The 17,970-nt window shown below is 50.2% G+C and overlaps 2 protein-coding genes across 2 annotated transcripts in view; one reads left to right on the top strand and one right to left on the bottom strand.

The window, feature by feature from the left end:
* The window catches only part of PGAM1 (phosphoglycerate mutase 1), a 1,080,404-nt gene that overhangs the window by 270,496 nt on the left and 791,938 nt on the right, over positions 1-17,970 (bottom strand). The gene's annotated exons all lie outside the window — the stretch shown is intronic.
* The window catches only part of SLIT1 (slit guidance ligand 1), a 187,809-nt gene that overhangs the window by 4,702 nt on the left and 165,137 nt on the right, over positions 1-17,970 (top strand). Inside the window, exon 2 of the mRNA XM_050802861.1 lies at positions 17,076-17,147. Within this exon, the coding sequence (XP_050658818.1) occupies positions 17,076-17,147 (72 nt within the window). The remainder of the gene's footprint in view (positions 1-17,075; positions 17,148-17,970) is intronic.

The raw sequence follows: 17,970 nt of genomic DNA, 5'->3' as shown, positions 1-17,970 counted from the left end.
CACATCTGCCATCAGGGCCTGGTTGGATCTGAGCAGGCCACCAGGGTCTCCTGCAGCAGAGACCTGAGCTGTGCAGGGGAGGTTCCTCCTGGCAGGGCAAGAGTCCCCTGCTTGCTTAGGCTTTGGTGTGGCTGCCAGCACACTGGCTTATTGCTGGGCTCTGAATGACTGGTGTTAGGACCCCCATTCTGTGCCTCTCCCTGCTCTGAGACCCAGTTTCCCCATCTGTAAAAGGGGATGACGACAGCTGTGCAGGTTGATAGTGAGCAGTGAGTGAGGCAACGTGCCACACTTGGCACATGGCTGGTGTTCGCCCTTGCCTCGGCCTCTGGGGCTGATGACACCTACTACCTGGAAGGGCCTTTGCACTCACTCATGCTATGGTTGTGAAAATGCTTTGTGATTCAATCGTTAGGATATTATTGTTATTATTTGGAAAGCTCAAGCTAGAGGCTCAAGGGTTTGGGTGGGGCAGAAGAGAGCTCGGGAGGTAAGGATTTGAGCGCTGGCTCTCTTGCAGTCTGTCTGCTTAGAGCGCAGTCTGTCTATTTAGAACACTCATTTACCTTTCCTGGGCATCTCTGGCCCTTTCCCTGGGGATTTGGAGACAGAGTGGGGACCGTATGCAGGGCGGGTGGTCCTGATGGCAGGGCTGTGAAGCCAGACTGCCTAGGTTTTTAACCCCACTCTGCCACTCAGCAGCTGGGAAGGCCTTGGGCAAGTGATGGGGTTTAATTCCCTCATTCAACAGATAGCTATCTATTGAACGCCTGCATTGTGCCGGGTGAATAGTGCCGGACAGAAACAGAAACCCCAGTTTTAGTCCAGCAGGGGAGATAGAGATGAATGACATAATATAAGAATAAGCACATAACTGCAAGCTGGGATAAGTGGTCTGGAGGAAAGGGCGACTTCTCAGAACCCCATTTCCTTGCCCATAAAGTGGGGATGATGATAGGGCCTGCTTCAAAGGGTGGTCATGAGGATTAAATGCGGTAATGCTCACAGAGGCGCTTCGCACAGGGCCTGGCAGACAGCGAGTGCCCAATAAATGGTAGTATTATTATTGTTATTAAGGTGACAGAGAATTGCAGGGATGTGAAGGAAATTTGGGCGTCATGCTGGATCCCAGGGTGGCCCTCCTCTTCCTCATCAGGCAGCCAATGGGAACCCTGGGGCACAAGCGGGGGTGCTGATGTTCCTCGGTGCCCCTTCTTGTGCGGGGCGGGCGGGCTGTCAGTGGCCCAGGCTGCCCGAGGCTGCCAGCAGGGGCGGCCGTGCTCTTTTGGGGCTGGGCCGCTCCTGCATTATTGGGAGCAGACGGGTGCTTGGCGGAGTTGCCGCCTCCAGTTCTGTGCCGGCATTAGCAGCTCGGCGGGGCTCTTGCTTAATGGGATTTTCTTCCGAAATGCTGTAATTATCGCCATACAAATACTTATTACCCAGAGCAGATGACGGCCGGGCCTTGGGCAGTAGCCAGGGAGCTGGGCTGTGCTGGGGGCGGGGAGGGTGTGGAGAATTGGCTCCTCTTTTTGACGGAGCTCATGACCCCCTCCTCTCCTTTCTGAAACCCAGCCTGTGGGGGACAGACAGCTGTTGGGCACCTGCAGGGTGCATAGAGTCATTGAGAGAGGCCTGAGGAGCTTTCAGCCTGGTGAGGGAGAAAGAACAAATGTGTAAGGATGTCCGTAGAGACGAGGAGCACAGTGGCTACCAGCCCAGGCTTCAGTACGAGAATGGCCCAGTTTGAATCCTGGCTTCATCACCTATCAAGAGATCTTAGACAACTCACTAGCGGCTCAGCTTACTCATCTGTAAAATGGGACCAGTGGCAGCATTTACCTCATAGGGCTGTGTAGTTCAGATGAGATGATTTTTTTTGAGACGGAGTCTCACTATATTCCCCAGGCTGGTCTCAAATTCCTGGGCTCAAGCGATCCTCCCACTCAGCCTCCCGAGTAGCTGGAACTACAGGCATGCATCACCTTGCCCAGCTAATTTCTTAGTTTTGATAACTGTCCATGGTTATGAAAGAGGTTAATGCTAGGGAAAGCTGGCTGAAGGCAGCAAGAATAAAGATTAATAATTAGAATAGAGCAATGCCTGGCACATAGTCAGTGCCCCATCAGTGTGGAGATGAGTCTGATGAGAGTCGCTCGATGGGAAGGAGGGATTGGATTGTTGCTGTGTTGTGGAGGTAGGGTTTGAACCAGGCCTTGAAGACTGGGCAAGACTTAGGTTAAGTAGTAAGGGGAAGTGAGGGTAAGGGAGTTTGGGAGCATTCAGAAGGTATGTGGCATGTATTTGGGAAGGAGAGTGAGAAGCAGACCCCCCTGAGGGGCGAAGATTTGTGTTGGTGAGTTCTGGGAGAGGAGATTAAAGAAATGGGTGGGCACCTAGGCCATGGGGCAGGGAAATGGGGGTCCCCAGAGGGGGTGTGCAAAACTTTTTATTAAATTTTAAAAAACAAATAAATGATTTTTAATAAACTTATGGTCTTGTGCAAACATCACAATCCAATTTGCTTTATCATAATCTCACACACACACACACACACACACACACACACACTCTTTCTCTCTCCTCTATCACACACACTAATAGGTAATTTTTTTTCTGAACTATTTAATAATAGCTTGGAGACATTGTAACTTTTTTCCTTTAAATACTTGGTGGGTGTTTTCTAAGAACAATAAGGCTATCAACATCAGAAAATTAAACATCGGTGCAAAACTATACTCCAGAATTCACACTCAGTTTTTATCAATTGCCCGGATAATGTCTTTCATGGCTGTTTTTTCCCAGGTCCACAATCCTGCCAGAATCACACATGGCATTTAATGGTCATGGTCTTTAGTCTCCCTTAATTTGGAAGAGTTCCTCAGCCTTTCTTTGTTTTTCTTGACTTTGACATTATTGATATATGCAGGCCGGTTATTTTGCAGAATGCTCCTCAGTTTGACTTCATTTGATCTTTCCTCACGGTTACATTTGGGTTACGCATTTTTGCTGGGAACGCCAAATAATGACTCCGTGTCCTTCCTGGTGCACCATGTCAGAAGGCAGGTGATGTCGGTTTGTGCCAGTATTGGTGATTTTGTCTTTAATCACTTGATAAGTTGATGTCTGCCAGGCTTCTCTGCTGAGAGGTTGTTGTTTTCTTCTTTGGTATTAACAGGTAATTTGTTGGGGGATTGTTTGAAGCTAAGTGCACATTCTGTTTCTCATCAAGCTTTCATCCCCCTAGTTTTAGCATTCATGATGATTTTCAACTCCATCATTTGTTCTCTATTAGTTAACTTTCTACCGTAAGAAAGAACTTTCCCTTCTCCCTCATCTGTTTTTTTTTTTTTTTTTTTTGAGATGGGGTTTTTGCTCTGTTGCCCAGGCTGGAGTGCAGTGGCACAATTTCGATTCACTGCAACTTCTACCTCCCGGGTTCAAGCGATTCTCCTGCCTCAGCCTCCTGAGTAGCTGGGATTACAGGCACCCACCACCATGCCTGGCTAATTTTTGTATTTTTAGTAGAGACGAGGTTTCACCATGTTGGTTAGGCTGGTCTCAAACTCCTGACCTCAGGTGATCCACCCACCTCGGCCTTCCAAAGCGTTGGGATTACAGGCTTGAGCCACTGCGCCAGGCTTGCTTTCCTTCTTTTTTATGGTTTCGTAGTACTGTGTAGTGTATATGTACCACATTTTCTTTCTTTTTTTTTTTTTTGAGACGGAGTCTCTGTCACCCAGGCTGGAGTGCAGTGGCGTGATCTCGGCTCACTGCAAGCTCCACCTCCGGGGTTCACGCCGCTCTCCTGACTCAGCCTCCCGAGTAGCTGGGACTACAGGCCCCCACCACCATGCCCGGCTGATTTTGTGTATTTGTAGTAGAGACGGGGTTTCACCGTGTTAGCCAGGATGGTCTCGATCTCCTGACCTAGTGATCTGCCCGCCTCGGCCTCCCAAAGTGCTAGGATTACAGGCGTGAGCCACCGCACCCGGCCCACATTTTCTTTATCCAATCTGCTGTTAATGTCCTGCCACCACCTTGACTTTAACATGGTTAGACTGATTTTGGACTTCTGACTTCCAGAACTGAAAGATAATACATTTGTGTTACTTTCAGCCACTAGTGTATGATAATTGTCATAGGAATCTACTACAGTCATAGAGTTCAAAGCTATTGCAGAGGCCAAGATACGAGGGGAAGTGGGTCTGGACCAAGGCAGAGAGAGCAGAGAGAGTAAGTGGGAACGGCCTGACGGACTCTGAGGCTCGAGCCTGAGAGAGTGATCTTGGGACTGGAATAAAGCTGGAAAAGGGCGACTGATCCTGGAGGAGAAGTTGTGAATTTGGCTTTTGCCTGTTTTCTTTGAATTGCCACTAAAAATCTATGTGAAAAAGATGGCCCCAGAGGTCGTGATGGGGAAGGTTACTCAGGAGAGTATTCAGGCTGGAGAGAGAGATGGGGGGACCCTCAGGGGAAGCACTTCAACCTATGAAGGCAGTGGAACAGAAACTTTGGTAGGAATAAGGATCTCCTGGGAGGCTGGCACAAAATGCAGATTCCCAGCCCATCCTAGAGGTGCTGGCTCTGTAGATCTTCAGCAAGGCGATTCCGGTGATTTGGATTCTGGAGTGCCCAGGACACAATTTAAGAAACACTGCTTGGTACTGGGGTTTCCTGGAGAAGAAAGCACATCCTTCGAGGACTTACACACATTAGCTTCCACCCACATTAGAGGGCAGGAGGAAGGGAAGGCGTCGAAGGAAGAGATGGTGGAGAGGCGGGAGGAACTCCTGTCCTGTGTTTGACATTGGGGTGCACTGGCTACACATTTGTGGATTTGAACCTGGGCCGAGTGGTTTTTGCAAAGGCCAAAGAAGGAGTTTGGCGAAGAGGAGGAGGGTTAGCAGCGTGGAGAGCATTCAGTCTGTCTGAGGAGGAGGTCCAAGGAAAGCTTCTGGAACATGAGATCGGGGTCACTGGTAAAGTGGGCAGAGCAGTTTCCTGGGAGAAGCGGAAGGCAGGAGGCAGATGGCCGGCAGCGAGTAGGTGGTAAGGAAGTTTGCAGAGGAGAAAACAGGCACGGGAACTCTGAAGGGGAGCAGGCTCAGGAGAGAGTTGCTTGCAGCATAGAGGCAGGTGGACTGGAATCTCTTGGAGAGGGAAGGAGGGAGCCAGGGGTCTTGGGGAATGCAGGAATGGGGAGAGCTGGCGATGGGCCAGAGAAGGACAGAGGCAGAGAGAGGTGAGAGGGAGTTTTGATGGTGGCTGTGGTCATGGTCGTGGCTTAGAGCCCCTCCCTCTCGCCAGCCTCAAATAAGCTGCTTTACCAGAGTTCCCTCTTTTACTCCTCATAACACTCCTGGGAGGAAGGTATTACTCACCTCTGCTTTGCAGATGAGAAGAAGGTTCAGAGAGGTGGAGCCATCTGCCCAGGGTTGAACAGCCAGCTGGTAAGTGGTATGCTGAGATTCCCTGAGTCTTGAGGCTCTGAGACGTGCCTGTGTTTAGTTTTTAAATTTGACTTCTGCTCTGTAGACTTAATGAGGCCTGACTTCATTCACTCATTCCTTCATTATTTGCCAGACATTCATTCAGTATCTACAAAACACTTGCCAGCTGAGCATTGGGGCTGTAAAGGCAAATTGGCCGTGATTGATTCCCGCCTGCACATGTTTGCTGGGTGGACCCAAGTTGCAGACTGGTACAGGGAGCAAGGTGTCTGGTCTGGGGTGGAGAATGGTGAGCAGAGTTGGGCAGATTCAGGGAGGTGGTGGTGCAGGAGGAGGTCAGTGGTGGATGGCCTCCCAGGGGCCTGCATGGATAGAGAGCATGGAGGCCTAGGGGCTGTCAGTGGAGCCCTGGGTGCAGGGCTGTGGTTTGGGGGTAGGCCACAGACCTGGGAAGGGGATTGGCAAGAGCAAGGTGGGGCCTCAGAAGTGAAGGGATTGGGGTGCACGTTGGGCCTCAGGACAGAATCCCATGGAGTTGGGATTAAGAGCTGGGCCCTGACTACCTCACACCCACTAGGATTGCAACTGTCAAAAAAACAGAAAATAAGTGTTGACAAGGGTGTGCACACTGTTGGTGGGAATGTGAAATGGTGCAGCTACTGTGGAAAACAGTATGGCGATTCCTCAAAAAATTAACAATAGAATCACCACATGACCCAGCAATTTCACTTCCAAGTAAATACCCAAAAGAACTGAATGCAGAGTCTCAAAGAGATATGTGTACACCCATGTTCAAAGCGGCATTATTTACAATAGCTAAAACAAGGAAGCAAGCCACATGTCCACCAACAGATGAAGGGATAAACAAAATGTGGTTTCTATATATAGAATAGAGTATGATTCAGCCTTAAAAAAGGACATTCTGACACATGCTACAACATGGATGAACCTTGAGGACATTGTGCTGGGTGAAAAAGCCAGTCATAAAACGACAAACACTACGATCTCACATATCTGAGGTACCCAGAGGAGTCACATTCAGAGACAGAAGGTAGAAGGGCAGTTGCCAGGGACTGGTGGAGAATGGGGGAGCTCTGTAGCATAGAGTTGCACTTTGCAGGTGAAAAAGTTCTGGAGATTGGTTTGCACAACAATCTGAATATATACATTTTAAAGTAGTACAGTACACTACAGAACTAACTATGCACTTAAAAATGATTAAGATGGTAGGTTTTATATTATGTATATTTTTACCACAATTAACAACTAAATTTTTTTTTTTTTTTTTTTTTTTTTTTAAAGAGCTGGGTCCTGGGGTCAGATGTGCCAGAGCTCAAGTCCTGCTCCTCAACCAGCTGGGTGACCTGAAACAGGTCATCCAAACTCTTTAGGCCTCAGTGCCCTCATCTGTCAGTCAAGACTGACAAGGAGCCTCTGAGCCAGGCACTACTGTGAGGCTTAAATGAGCTGGCTTGGTTGGGATACTACTGTAGCAATTGCTGTTTCTCCAGCCAAGGAAACAAGATGGGTCCCCAGGAGCCCAGGCGCAAGGGTGGAGTGGATCGGTAGCAAATGGGCCCTGGCATGGGGTCCCTGCCTCCTCCTCCTTGGGGCTTCCCCACTGATCACATGTCAGAGGGTGGTCCCAGGCTGGAGTTGGTGTCTGGCTGTGGCTCAGACTGGTGGGTTGGAGGACTGGGATGCTGGGAGCCCTGACTCCTCACCTACTGAGGCCTGAGGATGTGGGGAAGGCCCAGCTGGCTGACGGGAGTGCGTGCAAGGCCTCGACCATGGTATGCCAGCAGCCCCTGGGCTCAGTGGGCAGGGTTGTTCTGGCAGCCTGTATTCAGTGAGCACCCACTATGTGCCAGGTATCCTCACAGGTGCCGGGGATACAGCAGTGAGCAAACCAGCTGCGGCCTCTCCCCTTACAGGTAGCTGGGAAACTGGCCTTAGACAAAGGACTTCCTATTGACGTGCAACTCTGATGGCTGTCCGAGCTCCAGAGGAGATAAGTAGGCACCTGGGGAAGCTGGTTTAGAGGAGGGCGTTTGACTGGAGGCCTGAAGGCTGTTCGGACAGGGAGCCTGGTGCATGTGCTGGGGCAGGGGAAGAGCTTGCTGAGCTCTAGGCTGCTCCAGGCCAGAAGGAAGCACTGATATTGAAGGGAACGGGGGAGCAGAGTGGAAACCCTGCAGCTGGGGGGCTGGTATTTTCCTATTAAAGGGCTGAGGAATAATTATTCTTCTACCCCGTAGGCCAAGGCAGGCTGGCCAGAGGCCTTCGCCCTTCGGGAGCCACAGCTACCCTTTCCTTGGGGTCAGATTGTGTGCTCACTCTGCCCTTCTGGGCTCAGGTCTCCAGGACTTCAGAGTCCTCCAATACCTACCAAGGCTTGCAGCTGTGCTCACAGATCCCTCTGTGACCCGCTTCTTCCCCATCAACCTCAATTCCTGGAAACCCCAGTCTGCACCCGCTGGGGCCTCAGGCCCTCCTGCCTCACCGCTGCTTGAGGCCAATGCTGGCTTTGCTCAGATCCTTGTTACTCCTTCTTGAGCCTGGGCGGTCAAGGCTGCAGTGAGCTGTGATCATGCCCCTGCTCTCTAGCCTGGGCTACAGAGTGAGACCCTGTGTTAAAAAAAAAAAAAAAAAAAAGGGTGGAGCTGGGATTCCAGCCCAGGCCTGTGCCTTCAAGGCCTGAGTTATTTGGCCCAAAGACTGAACCACTTGGATTGGCTTCCCAGCTCTGACACTCAACCTGTAGGCTCCATTTCCTCATCTGTAAGGTGATGCGAAAGACGCCTACTTCCAAGGGATGTTGTGAGAAGTATGTGGAGCTCATGTTTATGAAGCAGCCAGGCCAGTGCTGCCCCGTGGAAGGGACCTGCCCCATTCCACCGGCTACCCTGGCTCTCCTGAAGACTGAGACCACCCCCGAGCAGGAGGAAGACAACCCGTCCTTTCCTCTTTCCTCCTGAGGGTGTCTGGAATCACCCAGCTGTCTCACTTAGCAGCTTGGACCCTAAGGACGTGATTTCCTTGCTCATATTGGGCTCACTTATGAGAATGGAAGGACGTGGAAGAGAGGAGGTTGTTGGTAACATGGGAGCATCCTCTGCGTGGAGCTCTTTTGGGGTGATGTCCATTTGGGGAGAACATTTCTTTTCCTATTTCTCTCTTTCTAAATTTCTCTCTCTCTCTCTCTCCCTCTCCCTCCCTCCTTTCTCTCTCTCTCTTTCTTTTTTTCTTTTTCTTTTAGCAGGGTTCTTGCTCTCTTGCCCAGGCTGTAGTATAGTGGTACAATCATAGCTCATTGCAGCCTCAACCTCCTGGGCTCAAGTGATCCTCCTACCTCAGCCTCCCAAGTAGCTGAGATGACCATGCCTGGCTAATTAAAATAAAATTTTATTTGTAGAGATGGGGTCTTGCTGTGTCACCCAGGATGATCTCAAGCAATTCTCCTCTCTTGGAGTCCCAAAGCACTAGGATTATAGGAGTGAGCTGTCATGCCTGGCTGGGGAGAGCATTTCTTAATGTGTGTGTGTTTATTTTTGGAGTAGGGAGACAAAGAAACATGGAAAACCCGCTCAACTAATGCTATTTAAAATGTCAATTTTAATGCAATTTCTTTCCTGTATTCAAGAAATACTTATTGAAACATCTATCATGTGCCATGTTCTGTGTTGCACCCTGGGTGTACAATAGCAATAAAACATAGTCTGTGTCCCCAGGTTGCTTCTAATCTCATGTGGAGGCTGGGACATCAGTCAGGGAATCCTCCAAATCAGTATAAATTGACTCTGACTGGGGAAGGTGGCTCAGGCTTGTAATCCCAGCACTTTGGGAGGCCGAGGCAGTTGGATCATTTGAGGTCAGGAGTTGGAGACCAGCCTGGCCAACATGGTGAAACCCTGCCTCTACTAAAAATGCAAAAAAATTTAGCTGGGTATGGTGGTGGGTACCTGAGAATAGCTTCAGCCTGGGAGGTAGAGGTTGCAGTGAGCTGAGATTACACCACTGCACTCTGGCCTGGGTGACAGATTCTATCTCAAAAACAAAAACAAAAACAAAAACAAAAAACAATTGGCTCTGATTTGTGCTACAAAGGAGAGGGTCAGGGCGCTCTGTGGGCCTGTGATAGGAAGGTTTGCCAATTGGAGTTCATAGGCAAAGAGGAAGGAAGGAGCATTCTAGGCAGAGGGAGTAGGAAGTCAGAAGGAGCATGGGGCGGGCTGGGTTGGTGGGCACAGAACAGACCACTCAGGAGCTTGTAGTTCACGGTAAGGAGATTTTTTTTTTTTTTTTTTTTTTTTTTTTAAGGTGGAGTTTTGCCCTGTCACCCAGGCTGGAGTGCAGTGGCATAATCTTGACTCACTACAACCTCCGCCTCCTGGGTTCAAGCGATTTTCCTGCCTCAGCCTCCCAAGTAGCTGGGATTACAGGCACCTGCCACCATGCCCTGCTAATTTTTGTATTTTTAGTAGAGACAGGTTTTGCCATGTTGGCCAGGCTGGTCTCTAACTCCTGACCTCAGGTGATCCACTTGCCTCAGCCTCCCAAAGTCCTGGGATTACAGGCATGAGCCACCGCGCCCGGCCACTAAGAAGATTTGTCTTGATTCCAAGAGCAATGGAGATCCATTGAAGGCTTTAAGTGCGGAGTGACATGATCAGATTTGCATCTTGAAAAGACCACTCTGGCTGTGGCTTGGAGAGCAGATTGGAGGGGGGCCAAGGTGAACGTGGGGAGCCTGTGAGGCGGCGCTGCAGGGTTCGGGCTCGAGGACAGAGGCGTGGGGCGGGTGTGGAAGCTGGAGGGTGGGATGTGGGAAATGCACCCGGGCCAGCCTGCAGGTTGGGGTGTTAGGCCTCTGTGGGCCCCTTTACTGCTGTCTGGGCAGTGGCTGGGGAGGGAATTTCTTTCTTTCCTCCGTTCTCTCTGTCTGACTCTGTAGACTCTCAGCGCCGCAGCCTCGGCCAGGGTAAGATTTCAAAGCAAAGAGCTGGGTGTACCGTTCCCGAGCAGGCTTGTCTTATTCGGTGATAGCGTGCGTTCGTTCGTTCTTTCTTTGTTTGTTTGTTTGTTTCTTTCTTTCTCTCTTTCTCTCTCTCCTTTCTTTCTTTCTTTCTTTTTCTTTCTTTCTTCCCTGCAGGAAGGGTGAGCCTCTCACCTTTCACCACAAGGTGGTGAGCCATCCACCACAAGCTGTGATGAGGAAGGAACGTTCTAGTCCCTGAGGTAACAGCAGTGGCTGGAGCTCCAGGGTGAGAAATTGTGAAGCTGGCGCCAGGAGCCCCCAGAACAGCCCGTGAGGGGCCCAGGGAGTTTATTCCTGCAGCCCCAGGAAATCCCAGGGTTTCTTTTGGTTCCTCACAAATACCCAGAGACTGGGGATCAAATTCTTGTTTCCTGAGAGGATTCAAGACATCCTTGTGTGTTTTTGTTTTTTCCTTGGTAACTTTGCTTCGGAGGATTTTCTCCAAAATCTTTTGCCACCGAGGTTTTCCTTTTAGGCTAGGACCACACAGGAACGGAGGGAAATCAGGGCCGTTTGCCACTGAGCATTTTTCCTCCTTGGGGAGAAGGATGGGTGTAAACTCATGACTTTTGGAAGAGGGAGAACCGTCTTAGGGTGTCTTCCCTGGTCTTCAGCTTCCTGGGTCCTGCAGGGAAGTGAGTGACTCTTCCCAGTTCAACTTGGCCCTGCCAGTCCAGCACCGGCTGGAGCTGAGCCAGGGGACGCCACCTCCTGGTGGAGCCATAGTCCTGGAGGAAAATCATAGCAGTGGCAGTAGTCAAGATAATCGCAGCAGGTAATAATGCTGTAGAGAGCACAAATTGTGTGCCGGGCATTATTCTTGTGTTTTAGAAATATCAAGACATTTAAACCTCACCACATCTCCAAGTGGTGGGTTTTACCATAATCCTCATTTTATAAATGGGGAAACTGAGGCATAGAAAAGCTAACTTACGTGCCTAAGGTCACACAGCCAGTGTAATGGTGGAGCAGGAATTTGAAGCCGGATGGTCTGGCTCCAGAGCCCACACTCTTGGCGACTAAGAACACTTAGCTCAGCCTGGCGGGGGAGCCCCCGAAATTGTCGTGTAGGCAGAGCACATGGTTTCGTTACGGAGCCCCAGTGCAGCCGTGTCCTCTACAAAGCCCTCAAGTTATGTTCTTCAGCTCTGTCCAAGGCATAGCTACTCGAGGTGAGGGCATGGGATGAGGGGACAGAGGGAGAGTCCAGCAACATGAGGACTTGTGACGTAGGAGACAGAACGTGGAATCACACTGGCTGGGGTCTGATCCTGCCCCACCACTTATTAGCCGTGTAGCACCATGCAAGTTGCTTCATGCATCTGTGCCTCAGTTTCCTCCTCAGCAAGTTGGAGAGCGTATGACTGCCGTTATAGGTTGTGAAATGAGAGTGAAATGAGATGAAGCATGCTTAGGGTCAGGCCTGGAGCCTGAACACAGTTGGTGCCCAGGAAGAAGTGGCAGGTGTGGGCTCTAGTGGCAAAACCTCAGGGAGCCCAGGTGGGCTCTGGATCTTGGGATCTTCCTGAGACTTGAGGCTGGGACCTGCCCGAGTGGGCCCACTCCACCAGCTGTTCTGGCTGCCCTGGGCTTAAGGTCCTAGCAGCATCTCCCAGTCTCCCCTGGCAGCTTGCTGGGGGAGGGGATTCCGTGGCAACATTGAGGACCTCCCATTGGAGGAATCAGATGCGGCAGGAAAATGTCCTCCTTGCCTTATTCTAGCAACCTTTGATGAGGGGAAGTGGCTGGCTTAGGTTGTGAACTTGATCCTGGTGGGAGAGAGGGTGGGCTACCCCGTGGAGGTCACTTTCTCAACCTAAGTGGCAATAATACCTCCTTAGGCAGCAGCCGTCAGACCTGGGAGCTTAGTGAGAGCTCTCAGGCTGCAGGCTGGGGTGAGGGGCTCTCCCCTGAGAGGAGGCATTAAGCTCTGCGTTAGACAGCAAGGCTGATGGGGGCAGGCTGGGATGGGCTTGGGCCTCTTTTGACATTCTGTCCCGGAAGCAGGGTCCCCAAGGGAGAGGCTGTGCTTGCCTTGCTGTCTGTGCCGTTGTCTTTTTCTCCCTGCTTGTCTTAGGTCTTGTGTGGAGTGGGGTGTAGGAGGTGAGAAACAGGAGTGGGACTAAGGAATGCACCCCTGCACCTGCACTGTGGGGGCTGGTACAAAAGGGTAAGAAGAGAGGTGTGCTAATGTGGGGTGTCATCAGAATGTCCTCTCCACCTCTGTCCTGCCTTAGTGGGAATTCCATCCTCAGGGATTCTTGAGTTCCATTTTGGGTCCTGCCTTGTTAAGATAAGTCAGTGTTTGTCTTTGCCTCAATTTTGCCATCTGTGAAATGGGAATAATTATCATAGTCAATTGCTTTAGTTGCCGTGAAAAGGAATGAGTGATGAATGATATGTAAAATTCATCAGATTTTTCATGATTTTGACCAAGTAATTGCATTTACAGGAATGCATTCCTCCCAAATGCTCATCAACCTTTATGCAATAATTTATATTTGGACAATATCTAACCAGCCCAGGGATACCAGTCACAGGGAATCAGGGAGGGAGTGGTCCAGTAACTTGATATATCCAAATGAAGGGACACTTCATGGCCGATTGGAATCTTAGGTGGAAAACACACAGCGTATGATATTGTAGAAGGAGGGGGTAACATTTATGTCTCATTCATCCTCTTCAGAACCTTGCAAAGCACTTTGCACATAGTAAGTCTTCTGTAAACATTTGTTGAATTATCTTAAGTATATAAAAGTAGTTTCCAACAAAAACAGGCTTGAGGGCAAATATTTCAGAACATTAAAAGGAGTTATTTCTTAGTGATGGGATTACGTATGACTTTCATTTTTTTCTTTGTTTTGGAAATGGAAAAATATTCAGTAATGTGCATAGCACTCTTATTTTTATATGCAATAACTTTATATGTTGGCTATTATGGATATTATATGTTGGATATTATGTTTGTTTATAAAAACAGATGTCTTTAAAAAAATAAAAACACTGCAGAAAAGTATAAAAAAGAAACTGAGGTCACCTTGAGTCCTACCACTTAGCGGTGACAGCCATTACTATGTGGCACACAGCCCCCAGCTCATTCTGTATTCGTGTGTGTATGTGTGTGTGTGTGTTTCTACATAAGCAGTGTGTTAGTCCATTCTCACACTGCTAATAAAGACATAGCTGAGACTGGGTAATTCATAAAGGATAGAGGTTTAATTGACTCACAGTTCCACATGGCTAGGGAGGCCTCAGGAAACTTACAATCATGGTAGAAGGGGAAGCAAACACATCCTTCTTCACATGGTGGGAGCAAGGAGAAGTGCAGGAGAACGGTCCTTTATAAAACCATCAGATCTCGTGAGACTTATTCACTATCACGAGAACAGCACAGGAAAGACCTGCTCAGACGATTCAATTACCTCCCACCGGGTCCCTCCTATGACACATGGGGATTATGGGAGCTACAATTCAAGATGAGATTTGGGTGGGGACACAGCCAAACCATATCAAGCAGGTTCTTAGAAAAGGGTTGTCTTGTGACCTTTTCCCATGTTCTGTGTCATGCACAACTTTCTTTGTCAAGACAAGCAGATCTGTGCCGTTTTAAATGGCTGCATGACAGATGGCAGTTTCGCAGATGTGCTGAATTCAACCAAGCAATGCTCTACTAATGTCCATTTAACTTGTTTAAGATTTTTCCTCTTATAATCAATGCTGACATATTTTTATAATAGAAAAACAACAACCAAAAATGCCTTTTGGTTTTAGGTTTGGGGATAAACATTTCAACCCAAAGAAAACCAGCCCTGGTTGGGGAGAGAACCACTTTTAAAGGGCTTCATGATGACATTCTCAGTATTTGAAGAAAGGCCGGGGTACAGAGGGAGCAGGTTGGGGTGCAACACAGTGAGGCTCAGAGTGGCTGTTTCAGGAAATAATATTTAGTTCATTGAAAAATGACCTTTACATTGAGCAGAGCCATCTCATTTGGAGAAGGTGTCCCTGCAGCAGTTAGGGTGGGGAAGCGGCTCAGTCAGGGGCTCTCACCAATGGCTTGTGTTAGCTTGGAAAGGCCTCAGGCCCCTCTGAGAGATCCTGTTAGGAAAGTGATGAGGAGCAGGGAATGAGTTTTTGCAGCTGCTTCTGAGGATCAGGAGCTAGGCCCACGGGATGGGCAGCGAGAGGATGCGTTGAATGTTGAGACAGCCTGACCTGGTAGAAAAAGCCTGGCCCGTGGGTCAGATGGCCGTGGGTTCAGATTTCTGTTCTGTCAATTACCAGCAGGTGACCTTGGGAAGGCACCTAGCCTCTTAGAGCCACTCTCATCTGTAAGATGAGCACAGTTACTATTTTTCTGCATGGTGTGAAGGTGTGCGTAACTCCAGTTCCGAGATGGTGCAGAAAAGGAATCCATGTGTTGTTGATCTTAGTGGAAGCAACCCTAGAACATCACCCAGACCAAACTCCTTCCTTCCTTCCTTCCTTCCTTCCTTCCTTCCTTCCTTCCTTCCCTCCTTCCTTCCCCTGTCTCTCTCTTTCTCTCTCTCTTTCTCTCTTTCTTTCTCTTTCTTTCTCTTTCTTTCTTTCTTTCTTTCTTTCTTTCTTTCTTTCTTTCTTTCTTTCTTTCTTTCTTTCTTTCTTTCTTTCTTTCTTTCTTTCTTTCTTTCTTTCTTTCCTTCTTTCTTTCTTTCCTTCTTTCTTTCTTTCCTTCTTTCTTTCTTTCCTTCTTTCTTTCTTTCTTCTTTCTTTCCTTCTTTCTTTCCTTCTTTCTTTCCTTCTTTCTTTCTTTCTTTCTTTCTTTCTTTCTTTCTTTCTTTCTTTCTTTCTTTCTTTCTTTCTTTCTTTCTTTCTTTTCTTTCTTTTCTTTCTTTTCTTTCTTTTCTTTCTTTTCTTTCTTTTCTTTCTTTTCTTTCTTTTCTTTCTTTTCTTTCTCTTTTGAGTTTCGTTCTTGTTGCCCAGGCTGGAGTGCAATGGCACGGTCCCAGCTCACTTCAACCTCCACCTCCCGGGTTCAAGCGATTATCTTGCCTCAGTCTCCTGAGTAGCTGGGATTACAGGTGCCCGCCACCATGCCCGACTAATTTTTTTGTATTTTTAGTAGAGATGGGGTTTCACCATGTTGGCCAGGCTGGTCTTGAACTCCTGACCTCAGGTGATCCGCCTGCCTCAGCCTCCCAAAGTCCTGGGATTACAAGTGTGAGCCGCTGCATCCGGCCAGACCAAACATTTCTAAACTCCTGGAGGACAGGGACTTTGTTTTTCAAAGTAGCTTGGACTTGGGTTGAGCTCTTGGCCGTACCCAGAACTTTTGACTAAAGTTGGCTAAGTGAGAAGACTGGGCTGCAGGTGAACATGGGGCGTGTGTGTGCGCCTGCGCGTGCGCATGTGTGAGCATGACAGTGTTGAGGAAGAGGTGGAGGCAAGTGGGAGCTGCCCCAGGGAGATAGATGGCAGAGGGGACAGCTGGAGTGAGGCCTGAGGGAGATTCTGCTGTGTGGGGCTCAGTGGGGGAGCTTTCTGGGGTAGGGAGAGCCTCACTCCTGGAATGGCCTGCCTTGGTGAGGCTGAGTGAGGCTGGGTGGGGCAGACAGCTCTTCAGGTGGGTCCAAGGTGGCCTTGGAAGGAAGGAGGGGCCCGGCAGCCCGGCATGGGGTGAGAGGAGGAGCTGCAGGCCTGGCCCCAGGACCCAGATGGTGGGGGTGGCCTCCCTTCCTGGCCACCCTCCTGCTCACTGCTGCAGGACTGGCCTCCTGGCAGGCCCCCCATCCCCCTGACCCAGAGCCTCCGCTGGCCCTCAGTTTCTTCTCTGCTTGCTCTCTCCAGCCTTCTGTAATCTGGCCCGCCTTCCCCCAGCCCTGCTTCTCACAGCTCCCAACTCTCTGGCTGTCTGCTGCCCGCTTCACCCCTCAGCTACTCCAGGCCTGATGCAGTGTGGTCCTCGGGGCACGTCTGTTCCCTCCCGGTCGTGTGCAGTTCTTCCTTGTCTTGGAGCCTCAGCTTGAGTTCCATTTCCTCAGTCCTTTAAAATTGCGTGGCCCTCCTTGCTGTCTCCTGCTCAGAATATGGACAGCTCACAGGAGCCAGTGCCACCAGACGATAACACTGGTGTCCCCATGGGGCCCTTTGCAAGCGCAGGCCATGCCCTTTACTTGCTTATACCCTGTGCTGACCCTGTAAGTTAGACACAGTTGTCGTCCCCATTTTATAGATAAGGAAACTGAGGCTTAGCGAGGATTCTACCTGAATAGCCTCTCTCCTTGACTAGTTTCCACATTCTTCCCTGGGTGAATGTCTCATCTCTCCAACTAGACCGAGCTGCATTAGTGGCAGAAACCACGTTTTCGGTTTCCACAGCACTCCCAGTGATGCGCCCTGTGCCCTGCAGTTCCAGTGGGTTGGACATCAGCTGCAAAGAGAGCCCAGCTTGTTGGGCCTCGACACAGACTCAACTCACAGAAGCCCCCAGCCCCACTGATGAGATGACTGGCTGATCCAGGGGGGGCGGGCACCTGGAGCAGAGCCCCTGGCCTGGGGGCTCACCCTGCTCACTTCACTGCTTCCTTCTCTCCTTCTTCCTCCAGGGAACTCAATGGCAACAACATCACTCGGATCCACAAGAATGACTTTGTGGGGCTCAAGCAGCTGCGGGTGCTGTGAGTATGGGGTGCTCCCTCCCACCCCACCCCCGGCAATGCCACGGTGGTCCTGGGCAGGGCCCTGGCTGTGGGTGGTAGGGTGGTGGACTGGCTGGGCCCCTCCACTGTGGAGTCGATCTTGGCAAGACATCCTGAGGGGTGTCGGGTGGGGTGATGTTCAGTCTTGAGTCTTAACTCATCGTAAGATCCGACGTCCTGTGCTCTCGGGGTGGTGCAGGGATCCTAGGACCTCAGTTCTTTCAGAACTCCCGCCTCTGCAGTTCTGAGGGTCTTTGGAGGAGCAGGGACCTCATGACCAACCGTCTCTGAGGTCAGAGCTGACAAGCTGCTGGGTAGGGATCTGCTCCAGAACCCCCTGACCTCTGCCCCTTCCCAGGCTCTGGGTGTGTCCCTTCTGAGTCTGGGGAAGCCCACGCTCTCTCCAGGGATTCCCCTCCCCTCTGCCCCCAGGCCTCCAGAGGGAGCCTCTCACACTTCAGGCTTTTGGAAACAAAGCAGAGAAAGAGAAGTGTCTGGTGGTGTTTCCCCCCCAGCCCTGCCCCCAACGTCATCTGAGGCCCATGCAGGGGCACGCAAGCCACCTGCTTGCGGGTGGAGAGGGACAGATGCAGTGGGAAAAACATACTTGACTATCTCAAAAGTTATCAGGCAACAGTCAATCTGTTGGTGAAAAATGCTGCCCCACCAGCCGGATGATCTGGGTTTCAGGGCACGTTGGCGGCAAGGGGACGCAGAGTCCCACAGAGCCAGGTGGTTCAGTTGGCGTGGGCACCCCACTCTTGTCTTCAGCAGATGGGGCCAGGCGGGGTGGGGGTACAGG

Source organism: Macaca thibetana, chromosome 9 (genome assembly GCF_024542745.1).
Source record: "Macaca thibetana thibetana isolate TM-01 chromosome 9, ASM2454274v1, whole genome shotgun sequence".
Lineage (NCBI taxonomy): Eukaryota > Metazoa > Chordata > Mammalia > Primates > Cercopithecidae > Macaca > Macaca thibetana.
Note: the sequence above shows the minus strand (reverse complement) of the source record. Positions and strands in the feature narration are given on the sequence as shown.